Below are 24571 nucleotides of genomic sequence, written 5' to 3' on the forward strand. Positions count from 1 at the left end.
TGGGTTTTGGACCAGGTTATTGATTTACTACCTGGCCTTTGGCAAGATAGTACATGGCTCAGCTGTGGGTCAGTGATAAGAATGTTGACAGCAAAGACCTACCTTAGGTATGCTTTGAGTCTGATGGATAAAAAGCATAGCAGAAAGGGAGCTATTATGTGTGCTGAATGGAACACTGTCTTGGATATGCTGCTGCAAGCTTCTTTTTAACACCTGTCTTTAATCATTCCTTTGCAGAGTGGAGGGAAGCATCTTGATTCTCTTATCTGGGATGTCCAACTGTAATTTAACAAGGGGGCAAATTGGAAGACACAAACCCCACATTTCTGTCTTATAAGATATGTTCAGTTGCTTCTACAAGCTTCCTGCTAGAAAGACTGTCAATTGACAGGGGTCAAAAAACAACATCCTGGTTTTAGATATTCCATGTTCCAGTCTTCCAGATTGGGATAGCCTAATTTGCATGTTATGCAAATTGTGTGAATTATGCAAATCACACATGAATTTTGTTGCATTGTCTGCTATTTGCTTTCTCTTCTTGCTCTGAAAGTTGGGGAAGGATCAGAGCAGGCAATTTTTATTCTGCTCATTTCAGAATCTCTGGATTAACACGGGCTAATTTTATTTGTTTATGATCTTTATAGTCTGCCTTGTTCACTGAGACACAAGACAGATCACACAATGTAAGCCAATATGACCAACAACTGGGGCATTCAATAAACAATACAATAGGGTATGGACTGCAGAAATTTGAAAACAAGCATAAATACAAATACTGAGATGAAACATTGCTGAAACAAAACGTAATTAATTTGTCATGATATCTTAACTGAGAAGCATCTCTGCATAAACAGATAGTATAATCTGCAGTCCATGTCCCTCTACCAAAGCTTTTCTTTGTGCCATTTCTTGCAGCATAGCCCAATTATCTGAGTAAAGAACCCTCTTGAGTAATCCAGTTGTGCATAGTTTGCAGAAAGCCAAAAGAATGGGAGCTTTCCCAGCCTCTTCAGGCAGGCCATTCCACAAAGCAGGGGCCACCACAGACCACGTGTGTGTACAGGCAGTTGTGGATTTTGCCCATTTTCAGGGTGGAACCTGCAGGAGGCCCTGTTCAGAGGGACATAAGAAGAAAGGCAGTCCTGCGGATATGAAGGGCCAAGGCCACGGAGGGCGTTGTGAATGATAGCCAGAACCCTGAATTGAGCCTGGCAACCGATGACAACCGAGCTGTGGTGTTCTGCACCAGCTGGAGTCTCCACTAAAAAAAAAAAATTCAGCTGGGAATTCAGATCCTGACACCACAGTAAAGGCAGTGGTGGAAAACTATGTTGTGCAACAAGCAGAGTCAAAAAGGCAAACAAGGGCGCTTTGGGAATGAAACGATAGAGGGGGGGCACGAGACATGATCTTGTGGGTATTTGGAAGCCCACTCTTTCTGCTCACCAACAGGCAGTTCTTTTCAAACAGTGCATTGCTGAGGAATTTAAATGCTCCGCTTATCTTTTATTACTAAACGTGACTGATGTAATAAAGGCAGCGTTGATCAGCCTCTCCTCCATGAATTTGTCTAAGCTGGTTTTCAAGCTATCTGTGACAACGGCAGGAGCCAGAACAATGCCAGCTCAACTGGAATGAAAAGAAAAACCTAGGGTTGCCAGCTCCAGGTTGGGAAATTCCTGGAGGTTTGGGGATGGAGCCTGGAGTGAGCAGGGTTTGGGGATTGGAGGGACCTCAGCAGGGCATAACAACATGTTCACCCTCCGAAGCAGCCATTTTCTCCAGAGGAATGGATCTCAATATCTAGTTTAGTTGTGTATAATTCATCAAATGAATCAAAGTGCTCATGTGCAATAAATAATTATAAATACTAAAAGGATATCCTCATCTAAAGTCTCCTTACAACCATCATGAATACACAATAATAATTACAATCATAACCAAAATTCTCTACTGGCCACAAAATACAATGAATGTTTGCACCATCTGCTAGGGTTGCCAGCCTCCAGGGGGTAGCTGGAGATCTGGAATTACAACTGATCTCCAAGCCAAAGAGATCAGATCCCCTGAAGAAAATGGCTGCTTTGAAAGGTGAACTCCATGTCATTATATCCCACTGAGGCCCCTCCCCTCCCCGCTCTCTCTAGACTCCACCCCCCCCCCAAATCTCCAGTAATTTCCACACCTGGACCTGGCAACACCCGTCTGTCTCCCGTATTTACAGACCATACAAAGGAACACAGTTTTGCAGGTTCCCTCCTCTCGCTCTTTGGTCATGGGAGTCTTGGTTATTTGGCTTGATCCGCCCTCAAGGTAAGCGCTGTAAACAGAAGTCCATTCTACAAGTAAACACCTTTTCTCTTTTGTTTTGCAGATTCACGGGAGTGAATGGTTGTCCAGCCACCACCTGGAAGTTGCTACAGGCCTGACTCTCGCTGAGGGGGCCAATTGTGCCCAGGGTGGGCCGATCCAGTCAGGAGGCAGCTTGCAGGGCTAAATCTGCAGGGCCAGATCCTGCAGGCCAGCTCTGTTTCAAAGAGCTGGCCAGCAGAACTCCGGCCGAGATCCCCCCTCACCTGCAAGTGCCAGCCTGCACACGGGCGAAATCGACTGCAGCCCGTAGAGGGGCCTTCTCTGTGGTGGCCCCTGCCCTGTGGAACGGCCTGCCTGAGGAGGTCGGGAGAGCCCCCAGGCTCTTGGCTTTCCGCAAACAACGCAAAGATGAATTATTCCAAAAGGCTTTTTACTCAGATCGGAGGGCGGTATTGGCGGGAGGGGATCTCCCGCTAAGGGGTCAGGAATTGCAGACCTCCCCGCCCCCGATGTTGTATTGGACTCCTGCTACTGCTGTGTCCTTGGGAGCTTACCCTCTGGCACCGTTTACGGAAATGAGTGTACTTATCTCACACTCTGTAATCTGCCTTGAATGTCCGCGAGGAAGACGGACTACAAATGACACAAATAAACCGTTCTCCACCCGCAGGGCGCCCGCCTCGGAAACTCCCTCAGGCCCCCCAGAAAAGAGGATTCCAACCGTCGAGGTTCTTTTGAAACTTTATGGAGCAACCGACACCTTCCGCGCCCTCTGAAGCATCCCTAATCTCTATGCAGAGACCTAGGAGAGCCATAACCACGCCCACAGGCCGCCAGCCATTCACGCCCCAGTCAGAGGCCACGCCTCCTTCCTGCCCGCCTCCAAACACTCAGGCCACGCCCACCCGGGAGCTGTTGCTCCACAAGCCCGGCAGTTGACCCCGCTAAGCTCCGCCTCCCCAGTGGGCCCGCCCTGCACCCGCCCTAGCACGGTGACTGGCTTCTATCGCTGTACATCAGGGGTCGGGCCCCACCCACCGCCGCCTGAGGTGAGGTCTTTTAGCCGGCTTGGGTTCGCCCGCCATAGAGACGCCTCGCTTTTAATTCGAAAAGCCAGGCCTAGGAGCGCCTTCACGAAAAACTAGATTCCCCCCTCAGGGAGATCGTGAAAGCTCACCCCTTGACATATAGTTGGTCTTTAAGGTACTGTTGGATCCGGATCTTGCTCTTCGACTGTAGACCCACCTGAAGCCCTTTTTCATTCGTCAGCTACTTTGTCTATCTAACCCCAGTTACCAATGGATAGCTCATTTTCTGTAATCCTTTAGTCATTGGGTGCCCTCCATTTGGAGCTGAGGAATTGATTGGTCTGTAATAGATCTGACTATTTTTTGCATAAGGCTAAAAAAAAAGAATCGGTCTATTGGACGCTCTGCCAGAGCTGAGCCCTGTAATTGGCTAGAAGTCGAAAAAAAATTGAGCTGTCACCCTTCAAGCTATTAGCCATGCCCCGCCCACCTCTCCATTTCCTGAACTAAAATCTAGGTGAAGGTTGCGTGAGGTGAGAGAAGTCTCGCGGGGTCTCATTGGCAAAAGGGGCGGCCGGGGGCGTGGCGGGGGAACGCGAGGCTCGTCCCGATTGGCTGGAGGCGGCGAAGAGTCATCTTTTGATCCGACGGAAAGCCGCATTTGTTTCCTTTCTACGGGGGGGGAGGGGGCGGTGATGAGGCCCTTATTGGCTGAGCTAGAGAAGCGAGGGGCGGAGCGGCGGGAGGGAGGGAAGGAGAGGAAGTGCGCGCGGGCGCTCACGCGCGCCGCCTTGATACGGCAAGGCGGGGGCAAAAAAATCCCTCAGCCGCGCCGAGGCGAAAGCGGCAGGCCTAGGAGGGTCGCGCGCATGCGCGTGCCCGCCGCCGCTGCCTGCTCTCCGGCTCTGCGCTCCTCTCTGGGGCTCCCGTGAGGCGGCGGCGGAGGAGGAGGCGGCGGCGCTGAGTCGCGGCCGGTCCGGCGGCCTGAGGCGGCGACGGCTGCCGGCGGAGGCGAAGGAGGCGGCGGAACGGGAGAGGAGGAGGACGAGGGCGACGGAGACGGGGACGGAGGGGCTGCCGCCGACGTGGAGCTGCGCCGCCCGCGGGGGCGCCTCAGCCGCTCTCCCCCTCAGGAGGACCCCTTGGGCCTCGGCAGGGCCCGGAGCCGCCGGTGACGAAGGCCGCGCCTGGCTCCCGCCCCCCACCGCCCCCCGTCACCCCCGGCGGCGGCGCTGGGCCAGGCTGTCAGGGCGCCCGCCTCACGCCCACCCGCAGCCGGCCAGGCAGGAAGGAGCCGGCGGGCGCCGAGGGAGGCCGGGCGGCGGGTAGGCGGGCGAGCGAGCGAGCGAGCGGCTCCCCAGCGCGGCCCCTCCCCGCCCTCGCCCTCCTCTTGGGTCCCGGATTTTGGGGTTTTTGCATTTTCTGCCTCCTTCCCTCGCCGCGTAGCGCTTTGATTCGGCCCGCTCGCTCCTGTCCCCCTCCTCGCCTCTCATTTTCTCCCTTTCAGACCTCTGACCGCTCGGAGTGGGACGCTAATCTGTCCAGAAGAGCCGTACATGAGCACAGTTGTCCTTATTCATAATTCTCTGCATAATTCCCTCTGTCTAATTCTCACGTAACCCTCTTTCAAAAACGATTTTTCAGTTATCATCCTGTCTCTTTCTAGCTGTTTTATCCCAGTGTTTTTTACATTGTGCTTTTCTCTGTCCTTTTTATATTCTCCACCTCTCATTCTCTTTCTGTAGCTCTTTCATCCCACTGTTTGATAGCTTCTGCATATTTTATTTACTTTCTAGGGTTTTTTTGGTCCTCTTTTTAATTTTGTTTAATCCCTCCCTTTAAATTTCCGGCATTTCTTACTTTCTTGTTGCTTTCCTTCTAATTTTAGTTCTCTGATCTTTTTGTTTTCTTCCTTAGTCTTCTTTCTGCCCTCACTCCTATTTCTAAAACCCATTTTTTAAAAAGGGGGAACCCTCGGATTTTCTCCATTGGGTTTCCTTTCAGTATATATTCTTGACCAGCTATATTGGTTCTCTTTCTTATTTCTGTGTTTTTCTTATCCTTTATCTCTGTTCCTCACACCTGTTGATTAGCTATTAGAGGGGGAAAACCATTTTCTTTTCCTTTTTTGTATCTTGATTGTTTCTTCTCATCTATTCTTAACCTACAACTAAACAAACCTGTTTAGTTCTTTCTTTAAAAAAAAACTTTGCATCCACAAGTGCTCCATCTAATTTTAGTGCTTTTAAAACTTCCTCCTGCTTTTCACAGTTTGTTCTTTTTCCTTATGTATCCTCTTTGTTAAAATTTCCTTTTATGTTTATATTTCCAATTTCTTGTCTGTACTTTCTTATCCGTTTTCTTCCTGTTTCTGTGTTTCTCTGTCCTCCTTTAAGCAACAAAAAAGTACTTCATCTTTCTTTTGTAACCTGACTAACGCTTCTTTTTCTATATCTAAATTTCATTTACTTCACATTTTTCTTTTTTTCTTTTTCTTTCTCTTCTTAACTCTTCTTTTGTGCTCCTATATTTTTCCTTCTGTCTTCATAATCTGTCCTGTTTTTTCTGTGTTGCTTGGTTTTCTAATTTGCCACCCTAAATTTTTAATTTTCTCACTTCTTAAAATTCCGTAAACTTTGTTCCTTGATCTTTTAATAACTGCTTTCTCCTTGTACCACCTGTTTTGTCACAAGGCTCTTGTCAGCCTATTTTACTCTTCCTTTTCTCACTTTGCCTATTGTTCATTTTTTTTCTTTTCACTTTCTCCTTCCTTGTCCTCTTTTATATTAATTTTCATTCTCTCTTATTTGTTTCACAACTTAATTTTATTCAGCCATTCTCCTGCCTGTTCTGGTAAAATTTACTAGCATCCATCCAAATTAAGGTGGATGGATGTCTGCACAGAAAAAAGAGAGGTAGAGTTGTAGAAGTCCTTGAGGGATCTTCCTGCACATTTTGAAGAGATAAGCGAAAAGGATGTGGGAATGGAAGGGGCCGGCTTTTCAGTACTCCTAACACTTCCTAGGGAAGTGAATTCACACCTTTTTCCTGGGGCAGAGGGGGACTGACAGACTTCAAGACAGGCACAGAAGAAGCAGAACAAGGATGGCGTTTTAGTACACACTACATTGGCCATTTTGGGGGGAAGGGGGTTATTGCATGCTCACGCACATTCTCACGAAAGCCTCCATTTTTCTTGACTTGATGAAGATGTAAAGGCCTGTTTAGCTCCCATGTTTTTTGAAGGTGGGCAATTTGCTTGTGACAGTATAGCAGACTCCATTTTCTGTGGCCAAATGACAGCTTGACCCAGTTGTTAACTCCAACCAGAGGGCATCGTCTTGAATGTCTCTTTGTAGTGCCACAGCCAACGCAAAAATGATGGCGGCTTATAATGGCGGTACATCTGCAGCAGCAACAGGTCACCACCACCACCATCACCACCACCTTTCTCACCTCCCCCCTCCTCATCTCCATCACCACCGGCACCCTCAGCACCACCTGCACCCAGGCTCTGCGGCTGCAGTACATCCCGTACAACAGCACACTTCTTCAGCGGCTGCTGCAGCGGCAGCAGCTGCTGCGGCAGCAATGTTAAACCCAGGGCAGCAGCAGCCGTATTTTCCATCGCCAGCACCAGGTCAGGCCCCTGGTCCAGCAGCGGCAGCCCCAGCTCAGGTACAAGCTGCTGCAGCTGCTGCTGTTAAAGCTCACCATCATCAGCACTCGCATCATCCACAGCAGCAACTGGATATTGAGCCAGACAGGCCTATTGGATACGGTGCCTTTGGTGTTGTCTGGTGAGTATTGTGAGCACCCTCACCTTTTAATACAGGGGGCTTTCCTTGCTTATTGTTATTTGGGTTGGAATTCTAGGAAACAATTTCGCAAGAAGTTCCTGTCCAGCTATAACAGTAGATTAATTGCAAAGTGTTCAGTACAGAGGACAGAATCATGATCTGGATTGCAACAGCAAGTATTTGTATTTAATAGCATATATAACTTAAAGTCATCTTTACTTTGACAGTTGTCAAAATTGTCTCTTGGCATATTGGACTTCTTAATTTTCAAGCTATCATTTCCACACCCAGAAAAAGTTGGACCAGCCAGCCCCTGTAAAACTTTTTAATGTCAACTTAGAACTGCTCAACTGATTGCTGTAATGAATGTGGGTTTCTTGTTTGACTTGTTGTTTTTAATCCTTTAACTTTTTTGCCATTGCATTTTCAAACTCGTTTCTCCAGTTGTGAGTCTTAGAATATTATAAAACAAAAGCTTGTATTCTTTGGGTTTTTGGGGTAGTTGTGGCACGTCATCCACTCCAGAGCAGTAGGAAATTACTATTCCTTCCTTTGACCTCATCTGGAGCTACAGCCTTGTACTGGTAGATCATGGCCTAATCCTGGTTTGATTATGCCTGACATCATTACCTTGAGACAAATGAAACATGCTTATACTTTGCAAAACATTCTGTTGATTTCATCATATTTTAGAAGTCAGCTTCTAGGCTTTAAATCTAAAAGTAAATTTATTCAAAATAAAAGTTTGATTATTTTTTGAATGACGTGGAAAAAGTTAAAGCAGTATCATTATCTAGTGGGCATCTGGAGCTGGAATCCATTTCTTTTAGGCCATTTTCTTGGCAGGTAATGAGTCTGCATTTCTTCTGCAGTAGCACATAATGTATTCCCTAAAGCAGTAACCTCAGTACTTTGTACCTTTCTCAAACAGATTTTTCCTCTTGCTTCATTTTGGCTTCTTCCTTTTAGTTGTCAGTGACAGATCCCCAGAAAGGTTGTGCAAGGAACCTATATGTGTTAACCACTCCTACTAGGCAATGTTTAATGATGGTTCTGAACTCTAACAAGTCAACTGTCATGCCCCCTTCTTGATTTTAAAACAGAACATTAACCCAATGCCACTGTAGACCTATGAAATGTGTTTGAATTTTTCTTTTATACCATATGCATGTTTCACCTTGCTTCTTGCATTGTGCATAAAGCCAAGATTTACATGAATGTAGTCCATTGAATGCACGAGATGTAAAATGAGCATGGGGGAAAATCTTTCACTGACCCTGGAAATTAATCCAATTAAAAAAACACCCTTATTTGAGTTGTATTCTGTTTTCCACCAGGGTAACAATAAAAGATTCAATAAAGCTTCCCGTTGTCCTTTAAGGAATACTTTGCTTGTTACAGTTGTCATGCTGTAGTTTTTCACCATGCTGAACTAAAACCTATCTATTAATGTCATGATTCACTGGATTAATATGTGCTGTAATTGAGTGCTTCAGAGCATAGTGGTTTTGACAAGCAAGGCGCAGTCCGATTTAGACTGGTAACTGAAAACATCGTGCCAATGTGTTGCTTAAACAGGTTTGAATGTAAAACCATTATTTAAGCAGCAAATGGATGAGGACCTAAACAAACTCTGTGTTTTGTAACTTGTTAATGCTTTCATGTCAAAGATTATTAATTATTTTGTCAAGTTTGTTTTCTGTGTTGCTGGTAGTTATGTTCCTCACCTTTGTTGTTTTGCAACCTAGTAAGTAAATTCTGTGCATAACTTACTTTATATGCTTGGTATCTAGAGAGGCATGCTTTGAAGCCTCTGTCCTAGATTTAAAAAAGAACATTGTGTTGTTTTAGAATGTTTTGACAAGATAGAAATGGAGATAACTGGCAAGAGGATGCATTCACCATGACAGCTGCAAGGAGTAAAACATTTTATTGAAAATAGAAATTGAAAGACTTTTGTAATAAGATTGGCTGTCACCTTTTCACCTTTCATTTCCAGCATGGAAGTAAGACACAATTAGTTTAATGGAACATACTTTATATCTGGCAGGTTGGTTTTAGGAGTGTGGCTTTAGTTGAAATTTCTGTCAAAACTTTGTAGTAAATACTTTGAATGCTGAGCTTCATCTTCTCAGGTATTCAGTGGTACCCACTAAGTTCTGTTTAAGATTAGTTATGTCTAGGCTATACCATTTTTGTCTGCTTTTGGGGTTTAGTTGCTAGAATGCCCTCTCAGAAAAAAGAAAACAGAAAAATTTCCTGGTCACAGAAAAGTAGTATGTTGCAATCAAGGCTGTGGTCAAGGGTGCCTGACAGAGTTTTCTGTGAGCAGGAAGGTTTATTGCTTGGAGGTGCTCTCAGAGCCGATGAGTTTCACACGAGTCGGTGCAAGTTTATCTGGGAAGTGACTCTTTCCACATGTACTGAAACTTTACAGCTTACAGAAGTTTATTAACAATGACTCAACAAGTGCTTTCTTCTTTGGTTATTTTAGAAGCTTCTTTTTCTTTTCCTAATGCTGCTGGTGGTGTTGCTTTTTGAGTTCAGCATGGAAGGATGGGGGCCTTCTAATCCTTTACTCCTCTACCTTTCTCTTGCTGGGAAAATGCAATCATTAAACTGTTTGTGTCCCTTCTGTGGGAAAAAACTACAAGAACCCATACATTCTCTCTGGTGGGTTGCTGCAATTACTTCTTTACATGGAGGGGGGAGGATTTAACCCCCCCCCCGGATAGTTTCAGAGGCTGCGTTTAGAATAGGAGTCCCCAGCCTTTTTGATCCTGCAATTCTGATATACTGGGGTGGGTGCAGCCATAAAATGGCTGCTATAAAATGGCTGCAGCAGGAGGTGCAGCCAGCAACTCAATGGCTACCGCAGCTTACCTTCATTCGCACTGTGAAGATCCTCGAGCTGTGGTGGCAGCTGTTACAGAACCAACATTTTAAAAAATCTGCAAAGCCAATCAAAAGCCTTGCTGGGCAAAAGCCCTACCTTACCCTATCCACTTTTTAAAAACATTTGGAGGGCAACAGTAAAAGTGTCAGGTGGTGCTATAGTGCCAACAGGCACCACATTGGGGACCTCTGATTTAGAAAGTCTATTAAAATGGTTGCAGAAGAAAACTCTTGCTAGTAGTTTAAACCCTAGTGTTAACCCCCTATAGGGCCTTCATTTAAAGCAAGCTTTATGTCTACAGGTTTGTGATGTGGCTTTGAAGCATCCTATGGAAGACTGAAAGCTAAGAAAATTGCTTTTTAAAATGTAGTGAGGCTTCTTAAAAAGAAGGATAAACATTAAAAGTAAAAGTTTTTCTATTTCCTTATTGAGAAAGCTATGAATGTTCCCTGCTACCTTGGAAGCACAAATGATGGTTAAATCTGTTACGTGCAGGATCTTTTGCACAGTATTTTGGCAAGACTAAGCAAAACCCAAAAGCAAAAGCTGTTGAACTGTATCAATTAAATTAGGTCTGCCTTCCAACTGAATTTTCAATGCTTTTAAGTAAAGAGTTGGGTAAAAGTGGCTCCTGTAGAGTGTACAGTTTTTTGCAGTTTCGATGCTATAGTAGGATTTTCAGCATGATTCAGCCTTATAGAATGAATGTGCCCTGTTAGAATGTGCCTTTTATTGCTTTTAAAATTTTGTTTTATAGTTCTGACTCATTTTTCATCCAGAAAGTTGGCTCCCAAAGTCTTTGACAGGAATCAAAATGCCATATAATTTACAGTGAAAAATAAATATCAAATATTCCTTCGGACATTTTGTATCTGAGCACTTTGGGTGAGTGTTTTTCTGTTCTTTCCTCCATGAAAGTCATAGTGAGGAATTCTTGATGGAGAAAGGAAGTTTTCAGCTGCATCAGAATCTAGGCATGATGGGTAGGTGCTTGGTTGCTTGATGGTTGGAAACTAGATGGAGAAGGTCATAAACCAGATCTGGATCCAGGCCTTTAATTCTTGATAATGAAAAATTGACATGGGATGTCACAGTTCCAGTGTCTGGTTCTCTTTGAGCACACTTCATAAAATCTTATCTTGGTTAGCCTGCAATCTTAATTGCGAGTTTTGTTTTTTCTTTTTACTGCCTTCTGAAACCTGTTGAGAAATACAGAAAAAATAAAACAGGAGATTTGAGGAAACGCTTCTTGTTTTTTTCCTCAATTTTTTTGAACCTCTGAATTGTGTGTGAGATTCAGTATTGGAAGGGACTTTATTTTCGATAAACATTGAAGGTTTTGGGGGGCGGGGTACATTTTTAAAATAAAAACGTAAGCACTACCCAGTAGGGGTACTTATAGCAATAAAACTTATAGCAAAGCCTTTTGGCTTTGAGGCTGAACATTCTGTACCAAGTCTATGGTCTCTCTCTATCCATTTACGGATGAATCTTTTTAAAGATTACCAGAATCAGTTCATGTTGAAAGTCCCTTATGTAGGGTCCCCTTGGGTCTGGGAGTGTTGGTGCTTCCATGATGGCCTCTTTAGGTTATAGTATAAAAAGAAGGATAGTTTCAAAAGAACAAACTCTTCAGTTTATAGCCCAGAACTATCCATACAAGAGGTTGAGTAAACCCTTAATTTATCAGGTCATATGTATAAATGTTGAATATCAGATTGTATAAGAATTCCGTAATATAGTACTGGGGAACTAGCGAGGTCTTGGTTTAATTTCTTTACGAGAAACATGGTTCAACAATGAAGAATAAATGTGGTAGGTTATCAAGCCTTAGCATCATCAAAGCATAAGGATAGAGTGGCTTTCACTTTTGCAGACTGTTCTCTGGCTGCCTCCAGCTCCCCTTTCCCCCCTCTTCTGTAATTTTTCCTATAAAATGTAGAGTATGATTTCTTCATAACTTCTAAAGAACTGAGCTGTGGCTCATGAAAACTCAGGCTGGAGTAAATGTTTTTAGTCTTTATGGTGCCCTGGACTTCAGTTTTATTTTGCTCCAGAAGGCTAACATGGCTACTCCTCCTGGAGTTCTTTGTTTCAGAAACAGAATTTCCATCTTGTGCATGTTTGACCATGAGTTTGCACCTGACTTCTAGAAGGTTTGCATTTTAAGGCTTGTTTATGTTTGGCCTTAAAATACAGGGGAGTGTTGGCAATAAAATGGGTATTATACAAACTGAGTAACTGGTTGTACTGAAGTATTCCTCTTTGATTTATCTTTTAACTAAGTTCTGATTTTATTATGCTTCTGTGTCATGCTTTGTTTCTGTGCTGCCCTTGTTACTTTTTTATTGTTCAGTGTGAACAATGAAGTGCTGTTCGCTGGAGTCTCTCCCGTCTCTCAACAGGCCTCAGATGTCCTAGATATTTTGCTGGTTAGGGGTTGCTTTCACTGGATAATGAGATGTTTGGCCATTCCTACCATGCAGATAGTGCCATGCTAGCATACAAGGATGCAGGTGTTGGTTGTCAAGTTTATTCAGAGTAGAGAAACCATCTGTCCAAATGCTAGAGCAATGAGTGATAAGGTTTTTAAAACATACCTTTTATATAAATGAGGAAAAAAGTTTGATAACATCTGTAAATACTTTTTCTAAGAAAAACAAGTCTTAGCAAGACTAGACACTCAATGAAAATACATCGTGGCTGCAGGTCTTTGACCACAAATCAAGAGGGAATATCATTTTGTGCTAGCATAGACAGCCAAACATTGCATTTTGCCGCAACCTCTACTTGCATTGCAGATGTTTAAAGTAAGCAGATGATAGATGATGGCATTCAGAGGTGAACAGCAGTGGGTTCTTACAGAAAATGTATTTAATATGATTGCTTTTGCTGAGATTTTATGTGCAAGGAGAATTAAATTCAGTGAATAAAAAAGTATGAGTATGCCAGAGTTTTCTTTGTTTGCTTTGTGTTACCTGGTGGATCTGTGCTGGAACCAAACTCCTTGGAGCATTTCCTAGAGAAGTTGACGTCTTCTGTTGGCAGGAGAATGCTGGGAATTGATAGGAAAAGTTGAACTCTAGGTATGTTTGCAGGTGCAAATAGATCAGGATTAGGTTCTCACAAGAAGTTTGGAGCTGCATGGGGAATTGCATGAGGTGGAGGGTGAACAGTTGGAAAATTCCTCTCTTGAGTTAGATCTTCCCCACTCCACAGTACTAATAATAGTATAAGCTCTTATGTGCTTGAGCAGACCAATTTCCCCATCTCTCCATCCCCCACCCCTTAAGCGATTTGACATTCTGAGAGCAGTGAGCCCGCGCGTGTGTGTATGAGGGGGAATTGGTGTGGACCACCCACTTTACTATTAGAGATAGTGGTGATGATATCATTGTGAAGGATGCATTGACCTGAAGCTTGTGTATATATTGCTCAAGTATAGTATTAATTTTATTTATTTACATTATTTATAGTTCACCTTTCTCACTGAGACTCAAGACAGATTACCCATTGTGAGTTAGTACAGGCAGTTTCAAGGACTTTGCAATAAACAATATAATGCATATTTGCAAAGATTTAAAACCAACAGAAATCCAATACAGAATTGAAGAAATGCTGAAACAGAGTATAAGCAATTCTAAGATTGACATATTAAACATAAAACTACTCAGTAGGATCATACTTCAAGCAACAGGTAGTATATAGTAGCACATAGTAGTATAGTCTGTAGTCTGTCCTTATACTGATGCATCTCTTTGAGACCACTTCCTTACAGTACAGCCCTCCAATCTGAGTAAAAGTCTTCTTGAACAATTCAGTTTTGCATTGTTTGCGAAAAGCCAGGAGAGTGGGAGTTTTCCTGACCTCTTCATGTTACCCATTCTGTAAGGTAGTAAAGAGTCCAGTAGCATTTTTAAGACTAACTGACTTTATTGTAGCATAAACTTTTGAGAACCACAGTTCTCTTTGTCAGGAGCACCTGACAAAGAGAGCTGTGGTTCTCGAAAGCTTGTGATACAATAAAGTTGGTTAGTCTTAAAGGTGCTTCTGGACTCTTTACTGTTTTGCAACTACAGACTAACATGGCTAACTCTTCTGGATCTATTCTGTAAGATGGGGACCACTACAAAGAATGCATGTGCATGGTAAACTGTTGATTTTGCCCTTGTGCAAGGTGGCACCTGTAGAAGGCCCTGTTAAAATGAGTGAAGCTGCATGATGAAACATAAGGGAGAGAGGCAGTGCTGTATATATGCTGGACCAAGGCCATTGTCAGGCTATGGATAACAGGATGTAGCAGAGAGATCCCTGGCCCATTTGCTGTAAGACACAGATACTTAGTCAAATGGATTGTATTCAGAAATCAGATCATTTCTATATTCAGATACATAGGTCTACTTAGGAGCAAGACAAGCATCTAAGCAGCTTGAGTAGAAAATTGACAGGAATGACAACATGGGAAAAATACATCTCTTTTCTAGTACACTTTTCCTCCCCCTCCCATTTCTAAACAATCCTTGCCGCTCTTTTTTTGTGAGAACATTTTACATATTTGTGATATCACGATGTGCTGCTAGGAAGAAAGACATATCATAGTCTGAGAGGAAGTACAAGATCGTAAACACTGTAGTCCAACAGATGAAAGCTTGGGAAACAGAACAAAACTGGGATAAAGTTAAAGTAGGAAGGAGCATCCAATAGTTGCATGATTAGGTTTGTTTAATTAAAATGTTATTTTTAACTTTGTCATGTGTGTAAAATTCTGTAGGCTAATATCAGTGTTTTTAAATGAAGTAATTGTGAACTGCGATCATAATGGTACATGGAGTGAAGGCAAGTAAGGGATACACTTGACTTTAAGTCTTCATGGATTTATGTGGGTGACAATTTCTCTTGGGAAGTGAGCAATTAAATAAAAGCATCCACACTCATTCTTTGTCTCCCTCCCTCTTGTGCAGTCCCTATGGTCTCAGGAGTAGAAACATACTACCTGTAAGGTTCTTTACCTGGAAATGCCAGCTCTCAAGCCAGAGACTTCCTTCATGCAGCTTTACCTCTAATTCTACTTCTGCAGACCTTGGAAGATGCAAGAAGCCAAAAGAAATTGGTCTCCTTGGGCCTTTCTCTGACCTGTGTTTGAAACTGTATATTGCTTTTTTAAAAAATGTCAGGAAGCTGTCTCTGCCCAGCACCAAATCTTGTGTTTGCATGGGGGAAAAAATCAGACCAATCAATTTTCAGTCCCTAAATTGTTTTGAAGTTAATTTATTATAAATTTGTCTTTACTAGGATATTCAATGCTTTGGAATCAAGCAGTATAGTGCCCATCTACTGTAAGGTAATAGAATCTACTTTGCAAGGTTGCCTTTTCCAAGTGAACTTTAACTGTGTTAAGTATTTGAGGTTAACTTTAACTGTCAATCTTTCAAATAATTACTGCCCACCTGGACTCTTTGACAGAGTATATAGAATCTGATCCAACCTCATGGCAAAGAGATGATGTTTGCTCTATATGGCTGTGTTTACGTGATAAAAACAACCATCCTACCCAGAATAATTTATAGCTGGAAAGATTCACCTTTAATACTATGTCCAGCGCCCAAGCCAGACTTGGGAACCCTCCCAGGGTTGCACCCCCCCAAAGACTTACAGCCCCCCAGTTCTGCCCTGCCACCCTTAGCACTCACCCAGAGATGAAGGGACAGGCAATGGAGGCACTAACGAGGGCTATGGACACCGAGGAAGCACCAGGCCACGCCCCAACACAGAGGCAGGAAGGGAAAGTGCAGCAGCACAGCAAGCCAGCAGGCAGGCTAGAAGGGGTTGGACATAGCCAGGGGAGGCTGGCAGCAGAGCGACCATGGGTGTAGCTACCTGAGGCAGCCAGGGCAGCAGCTAGGTTGTTGGGGGCAGGGCTAGGAGGTGGAGATTGGGAATGGTGAAGGGATAAAAAGAAAGTTGCACCCACATGCAGGGGTGGAGAGGAAGGAGTTTTGAGGAGAGCACAGAGTGAGACCAGAGCATAGCCAAGAGAGCAGTGAGGGATGCCTGGGCGATGTTAGTCCATCCCATGCTCTTTTCCTGAGACCCAGGATACCCAGCTGGGACCTGCCCGGTTGACTACACTACAACTGAACCCACTAAGGCAGGGCCAGAGTAGGGAAGAGCCTCATATGCGCAGAATACTTTAGATATTTGATCAAATACCTGGAGAATGATCAGATATGTGGTGCCTAAGATCTGTTGTTGCATATTAGAAATTGCAATCAGGGGGCATCTCATTTCCCCTGCCCTACAATTTCTTCTTTCCGTTTCCTGAAAGCCCCCGTAAGGGTCTCCCCTTCTTCTGCTTCCTTTTCTTCTTTCCTTTCACCAGCCAACCTTTCTTTATCTGCCCCCCCCAATCTTCGGATTTCCCTCTTACCCTCCCCCTGGCATCCTTTACCCAGGATATCTATGGCCCAGTTGTGTGGTAGGGAAACTACAGGGACTTGTGGGGGGGGGGAGACCTCACATTCCCTTGTATCCCTTCTCCATACTATTTCCTCTTTGTCCTGGAACCCCTGTATCTTCACCTTTCTCTGCTTTTGTCTACCTTTCCCAGCTACCAACTAGTCTACCTTTTATCTGCCCCTCATCTTCAGCTCTATTTATTTACTTCATTATATACACAATGGGGACCTAAATCAGCTTACATCATTCTCTGCTCCATTTTATCCTCACAGCAACCCTGTGAAGTAAGGGCATCCCTTGAGCTTGCATGGCAGAGTGTGAGTTTAAAGCTTGGTCGAGATCCTCTTCCAGATTGCGCTCTCTGGCATCTCATAGATTGTTTAGATGGGAAGCAGGGAGGATTCCTCAGATAAGAGGCACACTGCAGGGTGCAGATCATGGCTAATTAAGGCAGCACAGGAAATGGTAATGCACTCTTCCCCCCTCCCCCCACAGCAGCCCTGATCTCCCAACATGTGGGGGACTCAGATAGCAGCTCAGGGAAGAAAGGAAGATCTCAAAGGAGGAGATGGCGGTGTTAAAGAGGTGTTGTTCTGGGGCTACTAAGGGTTACTAGCCAAGGCAGGATCCCTAGAAACAAGGACTAATCCTAAAGCCAAGCCTAAAGGAAATGAATTTTTCCCCAAATTGCCTAGCATGGAGAAAGTAGTTCAATTCCCAGAATTCTTTAAAACTCAAATTAAAAAAAGAATGGTTAACTCTCCATTTAATAAACAGAACTCAGGCTTAGCAAAAAGGTTTATTTCTTTGCCTAACCATGCTATGGATCTTTTACAGTTTCCATTAGCAGATGCACCTGTTGTAGCTCTCCTATCAGGGGACATAGTTACTAAAGATAGAGAAAGATCTCTGCATGACCAACTAGAATGCAGATCAGACTATGGTCTTAGAAAATCCCATGAAGCCTAAGCCTTTGCAATCAGGGTACTGGCCATATCATCGTGTTTGCAAGAGCTTCCCTCGTTTAGGCTAGGAAGTTAGTCCAACTGATTCTAGAAGAGAACAGAAAGACTAGGGAAAGGGCCAGTAGGCTCCTCAAAGTGGTCACCTTTATGGTTGAAGTTACCCTGGAACACTGTGCTTTTCCTTGTGATCTTGGCATTGGCACTCATGCTGCACAGAAACCTCAGGGCAAAACTGGGAAGAAATCTTCTTTTATGGAAGGCTTCAGCAAATGCGAGGATAAAAACAAGGCTATGCCTAGAGCCTGTAGAAGAGAAGACAGAATTATCCTAATTCCCTTTGGAGCAACACTTTGCCACATGTCAGGAATGGCCAAAGACTCTCAACTGGAATAGAAACAGGCAACAGGGTAGAAAAAGATTCTACCAGTTCAAAAACAATCAACAGCCCTTTAACCCCAATAAAGAGAACAAGCCCCAGAAAAATGCGGCATGATGCTGGCCCCCCAGAAATGGGAGGAAGGCTAGCTCACTGTGCCACAATGGAACCAGTCCAACATGGACCAATGGGTAGTGAGCATAATAAAAATAGAATGCTTAGTAGAGCTTAAAAATGTACCACTAGACAGATCTCTCTTATCTCCAAAATCCAAATGGAGGAATTGAGACTGATGGAAGCCATATGTCATCTTGCAGACATCCAAGCCATAGAGCAGGTCCCTAACTACAAAGCATCATCTGGGGTTTACTTGATATTTTTCATATCCCCAAAATAAATGGGGACTGGAGAGTGATACTAGGTTTAAAAGAACTAAACAAAATCATGGTCTACAAGCACTTCAGGATGGAGACCTTCAGATTTGTCAGACAGGCATTTTGTTGTCAGGACTTCATATCTTCTATAGTTCTCACAGAGACATATCTCCACATCCCCATTTTGCCAGTGCATCACAGGTTGCTGAGATTTGTCTACAACAACTTATACTTTTCAATTTAAAGCCCTTCAGGCTAGCTGCAGCTTCTCAAAGGAGCTTCTCAAAGGTGATGGTTGTCAGACTGTGGCTAAATAAGGCGCTCACTACAGGGTTCCCTTTAGAAGCAAACACAAGTCCATTGTTTGAAAAAGGAAACTTTACTGCAGAAAAGGTCCATTATAGTCCACTGTCCTGAATAGGAGACTCAGGATGGTACATGATCATTGTTACCAATGAAGAGCAAGCATAAGGTACAGAGTAACAATACCCATTTGGATCAGCCTCCCCCCACAGTTCTCAAAACAACATCTCTCAGTCCTGGGAAGCTGCTCTCCTTCAAGGCCAATGCTTGGTGGAACGGTGTTAGACAAAACAGTCTCCTCCGGTGGGAATGCTGCCTGGGAACTGGTGCACCTGGGAAGAAAACACTCAAACACTAGAGGCATTAGAAAATGGAGTCAGTACAGTTTAGATATACACTGGACCTGACATTCTGCCCCCCTTAAAACAGATCCCCCCCTGGTTTATATGGGTAGCGAGTATGAAAAGCTTTGGTTAATCTAGGAGCATGAACATGTGCAGAGTTCACCCATTCATCGTAACCAGAATCAAAGTCCTTCCATCTAATGAGGTAAAAAAGCTGATTTCGTTTGAGTTTAGAGTCCAAGATTTGTTGTACCTCATAATGTATTTGGTCGTCAATTAAAGTTGGAATGGGTGGAGCTTTGATGTGCCATTTGTTGTCGGTGGGAGCTCTCTTTAGAAGACTGACATGGAACGTATCATGCACATGGCGCAGGTTCTTGGGCAAAGTTACAGCAACAGTCACTTTATTTATTATCTTGCGCACAGGAAAAGGTCCCAGGAATTTCAGAGCGAGTTTGCGGCTTGTCTGAGCTAGTTTCAGATTTTTTGTGGAAATATACACATGATCTCCGGGTTGTAATTCCCATTCGGCCACACGATGGCGGTCTGCGTATTTTTTGTAATCCAGTTTGGCTTTTTCAAGGTGTTTCTTAATAAGAGTCCATTGCTGCGCCGCCTCCCCCCACCACGAAGACACATCTGGCAATTTAGAGGAATGGAGAGGGGGTGCGTCCAACGGGAAGGGATTGAAGTGAGTTCCGTAGACAATTTTGAAGGGGGCCTCCCCCGTTGAAGCGTGTACACTGTTGTTATATGAGAACTCGGCCAGAGGGAGAAGGTCCACCCAATTATCTTGTTGAAAATTGATGTAGCAACGAAGGAACTGTTCTAATATTTGGTTTGTTTTTTCGGATTGCCCGTCGGTTTGTGGGTGGTGGCTTTAACTGATACCTTGCTCAATATTCAACATTTTCAAAAGCTCCCGCCAGAAGTTGGCAACGAACTGTCCGCCGCGATCCGAAATCACCTTGGACGGAAAAGAATGTAATTTTACGATGTGTTTTAGAAACAAATCCGCTAGTTTTCGAGCAGAGGGTATAGCAGTACAGGGGATAAAATGAGCTTGTTTGGAGAACAGATCTACCACAACTAAAATACAATTATGTCCTTTTGAGATAGGTAGATCAGTGATAAAGTCCATGGATATTATTTCCCAGGGTCTGTTTGGCGTTTCCAATGGTTGCAGGAGACCCGGAGGTTTCCCTTTCCTGGTTTTGGCGCTGAGGCAAACAGGGCAGGAACTAACGTATTGGGAAATGTCTTTGCGCATGCCCGGCCACCAGAATTGTCTTTGGATTAGGTGCAAAGTTTTCAGATACCCATAATGTCCAGCAGTGGGAGCATCATGACAGCGCTGCAAGACCTCCAGCCTGAGGCTGTCTGGGACATAAAACTTGCTCCCAGCTAGCCAATCCCCGTGTGGGGATTGGGTCAGTTTGTTCCGCGGAGCTTTATCCCCCTCCTTCTCCACTTCAGTTTTAAGTTTCGATTTCCACTCTTGGTTGGCCGGGAGGGGCTGCTTGGCACGACTGCGAGTAGTCACCACGCCCCCAAGTTGCGTAGGCGAGAAGACAGTGTCGACAGTCTCCTCCCGTTTGCTCTTATGTTGGGGCATGCGCGATAGGGCGTCCGCCAAAAAGTTAGTTTTGCCCGGGAGATAATTTAGAGTGAAGTTGAATTTGGAAAAGAATTCCGCCCATCGCAATTGCTTGGCATTCAGTCTGCGCGGGCTTCGGAGGGCCTCCAGATTTTTATGATCTGTCCAGACCTCGAAAGGGTATCGCGCCCCCTCCAGCCAATGTCTCCAGTTAGTAAGGGCTGCTTTTACTGCAAAGGCCTCCTTCTCCCACACATTCCAATTCCTTTCCGCCTCCGAAAATTTTCTAGACAAGAAAGCACAAGGCCGCAATCTCCCATCCTCCCCCTTCTGTAGTAAAACCCCCCCTATCGCCGTATCGCTGGCGTCGACCTGTACTATGAAAGGGGATTGTTCGTTGGGGTGGGAGAGGATGGGTTCCGTTACAAATTGCTTTTTTAGACATTCGAAGGCCGTTTGGCAATTGGGGGTCCATTGTAGTTTGGAAGAGGGTTTTTTAGCTTGGTCCCCTTTATCTTTGGTTTTCAGCAAGTCTGTTAAGGGGAGCGTGATTTGGGCGAAATTTGCTATGAAGTCTCTATAGAAGTTGGCAAAACCCAGGAAGGATTGTAGTTCTTTACGGGTGGTGGGTGTCTGCCAGTCTTGGATCGCTTGTATTTTGGCTGGATCCATTTTCAGACCTTCTTGGGAGATACAATACCCGAGGTAAGTGAGTTCGGTTTTATGGAATTCACATTTGGACAACTTGATGGGCAGCTTATTCTTCATCAAGGTGGCTAGGACTTTTTGTACCATTTGAATATGTTCTTCCTCGGTGTCCGAATAAATTAAAACATCATCAAGGTACACCACCACCCCTTTGTACAGAAATTCGTGTAGAACTTCGTTTATCATGGACATGAATACAGACGGGGCTCCCGTCAAACCAAAAGGCATAACTAAGTATTCATATTGTCCGAGGGGCCTATTAAAAGCGGTTTTCCACTCATCCCCTGCCTTGATACGAACGTGGAAGTAAGCATCTTTTAGATCTAATTTCGTAAAGATCTTACCTTGGGCCACGACGTTGAGAAGGTCTCGGATGAGCGGTATAGGATAGGCGTTGTTGGTGGACACTGCATTCAATCCTCGGAAATCCGTGCACAGTCGGAGTCCCCCATCCTTCTTTTTCACGAAGAGGACTGGAGCGGCGTGGGGGCTAGCGGCTGGGCGGATGAACCCTCGTTGGAGGTTGGTGTCGATGAATTTCCGGAGCTCTTCGCGTTCATGGAGACTCATGGGATAGAGTCGTCCTTTGGGCAGTGAGGCTCCGGGTAAAATTTCTACCGCACAGTCCGTTCGTCGGTGCGGGGGTAGAGTATCAGCTTCCTCCTCAGAGAAAGCATTTAGAAAAGGCCAGTACGGTTCGGGTATTTGGTTGACTTCTTCTTGGGTGAGAAGGGCCTTTTCTTTATGAGTTGGATCTTCGCCCCAGTTTTGATTCCAACGGTGATTTTTACAGTTGGTATGACTGAAGGTAATACATCCTTGTGCCCAGTCTATGTAGGGATTGTGATCACATAGCCATTTACTGCCTAGAATTAACGGGTACTTGGCAGTAGAGCTGATGACAAAGGACCTCTTCTCCCAATGTTGTCCCATGCCTGTGATCACTGGGATGGTTTCAGTTGTGACAGGATTCATGTTGGTACCATCCATTTGCTCAAAGATTACTGGATTTTGTAGATCCCGAGTTGGTAAGACTAGTCCATTGACTAGAGCTGGGAAGATGATGTCTCTTGAGCAGCCTGAGTCAATAAGAGCTTGCACCCGAATGTGCATTTTCCTCTCTGGGTTGATTAGAGTCACTGGCATGAATAAGATGGACCCAGGCGGCCGGTTCCGTGCAGGGACGGGCTTAGGGCGGATCTGTCGTTTGGGCCCTTTTACGACAGATCCATCTCGTTTCCCGACTGGGGACTTTCTGGATTGACTTCTGCGATTGGGGAAGCGGGATCGTATTCCATAACTTCTTCCGCTTCCAGCCCTCTCTCTGAGGCTGGCCTTTGGGAAGCGCCGCGGCCTCTATTCGCTCGTGGTGCTGGAGTCGGGCGTTGGAGCGTAGGAAACGGAGCAAGGGTTGGACGCCGTAATTGAAGCGGAGGTCTTTGCACAGGCCGGTAAGGGCATTGTGCTGCAAAGTGACCAGCCTGTCCGCATTGCAAACACAGCCCTTGTTGCCATCTAGCATCTCTCGCTCCACGGGTGGCGTAGCTAGCTCCTCGTGCTCCCCTCTGTAAGGTCAATGGTCTTCTTTGTCCCGTTTGTTGTTGTTGTTCAACCAAACGGACTTCCAAAATGCGATTCTCCACTTCGCAAACAAGTTGGATCCAACCTAACAGCGTGGGGGGATTGTCTTGCATGAGGGCTCTGTCCAAAAGTCTCGGGTTAAGGCCTTGTTTGAACAGGATAATCTTGGTGGACTCCTCACACCTAGGGCACTTGGCTGCTAATTGCCGGAATTTTGTGACATAGTCTCTTGCTGACATGCTGCCTTGTTTGATGGCTTGCAATTCTGTTCGGGCCCGGGTTTCTTCTAAGGGGTCTTCATATTGCGCTCGGATAGCATCCACTAACCCCTGGAGAGTATCGAGTTCTGGGGCCCCAACATTGTATAGTCCTACATACCAATCTGCTGCCTTGCCCTGTAAACGAGATCCAAGATGTTCGATTTGACTGGCCTCACTGCCGAAAAGGTGCCCCCATCGGTTGAAAAACTGTACCACTTGCACTAAGAAAAATCCCAGTTTGGAGGGATCCCCATCGAAGGTGGCTTCCAGCTTCACCCAGCCCATCGGGAGTTCTTGTCTCGGAGCAGGCGCTGGGTAGAAGTCCATCGGCAGTCTTAGTTGCGCCTGGGGCGCGGGAGGAGGAAACTGGAGTCTCGGTCGGGGCAACGGTGCCGGCTGTACTGGCGGCGGTTGAACCGGCGGTGCCGGCGGGGGTTGGGCCGGCTGTGCGGGCGGAGGTTGGACCGGCGGTGCTGGCGGAGGTTGCCGTGGTTGAGCTGCCGGGGTTGGTCTCGGTTGGGCCGGAGGCTGCAGTGGCGGGCGAGCAGGTGGCGGCAGTCGTGGTCTGGCTGGTAACACGGGAGGCGTTGGCGGTAGGTGTCGAGGTGGAGGAGGCTGGTGTGGTTGAGTGGAGATCGGCCGCTGAGGAGGGGGTTGGAGGTGTCGTAGTGGTGCAGGCCTTCCCGGTTGGTTCGGGGGTGGTAAGACGGGCTGGTCCTGGGGCTGCTGCAACGGTATGAGCTGCGGTCGAGGTGAGAGGGGCCGCAGCGGCGAGGGTCGGACAGGTGGAAGGCCGCGCAGGCTTGCCCCTCCGGGCGTTGTTAATCTGGGAAGCAACGGCTGGCCTCGTGGCGCTGGTAGACCGTCTCCCGAAGGTTGCCCGACGGGGACAGTGTCTCGCGGTTGACGAGGGGCTCCCTCCTCGGATGGAGCCGCGTGTGCTCCCGCTTGGTCCGGCCGGACCGTTATAGGAGAAGTATGAGGGGGTATCACCGGTGTATCACTTGGCTTTTCTTCCCCTTCCGTAGGCCTCTCAACGGGAGTCTCGTCTGGCGGCACATCCCCTCCCGAGTTAGGAGGTTCGGTGGGGGTCTCTCCGGGTGGCTCAACCGGGTTATCCCTTCTCGGTGGAATTTCCTGCTGTGTGGGAAGTTCCTTGGGTTGTTCTCCCGATTCGCCAGGGTAGGTGCCCCCCTCGCCGGTAGGTGACGACCGCTGCTGAACTTCCTCCACCGGATAGGAGATGACACTTTGGAGGGTAGCTATCTGTATCGCCATCTCTTCAGGAGACAGTCTTTCTCCTGCTCCCATTGCTGAAATTAAATGAATGGCATGAGCCAAACTTTCTTCCATATCCATCAGTTTAGCTTCTAACTGTTGCATTCGACTTGGCCCCGGTTGCTCGCTTATGGAGCCTTCATTCGTTGCACTCACCGGGGAAAAGGGGCCCCAAGGAGGAGGGTCCCCTTGGACGACTCGCGATCTCGCGGCTAGAATTCCCTTGGCCATACCCGTCACGGCCGAGATGCTGGTATCTACCGCATAGGTGCGACCTTGTATCTGCTCCCAA

The 24571-nt window shown here is 45.7% G+C and overlaps 1 protein-coding gene across 2 annotated transcripts in view; it reads left to right on the forward strand.

Annotated features, from left to right (window-relative positions):
* The first annotated feature begins 4137 nt into the window (after positions 1 to 4137).
* The window catches only part of NLK (nemo like kinase), a 241696-nt gene continuing 221262 nt past the window's right edge, over positions 4138 to 24571 (forward strand). For both annotated transcript variants that reach the window (XM_055001257.1, XM_055001256.1), the window contains exon 1: positions 4138 to 7141. In XM_055001257.1, the coding sequence (XP_054857232.1) occupies positions 6687 to 7141 (455 nt within the window). In that variant the 5' untranslated portion in view covers positions 4138 to 6686. The remainder of the gene's footprint in view (positions 7142 to 24571) is intronic.

Source organism: Eublepharis macularius, chromosome 17 (assembly GCF_028583425.1).
Source record: "Eublepharis macularius isolate TG4126 chromosome 17, MPM_Emac_v1.0, whole genome shotgun sequence".
NCBI classification, from domain to species: domain Eukaryota; kingdom Metazoa; phylum Chordata; class Lepidosauria; order Squamata; family Eublepharidae; genus Eublepharis; species Eublepharis macularius.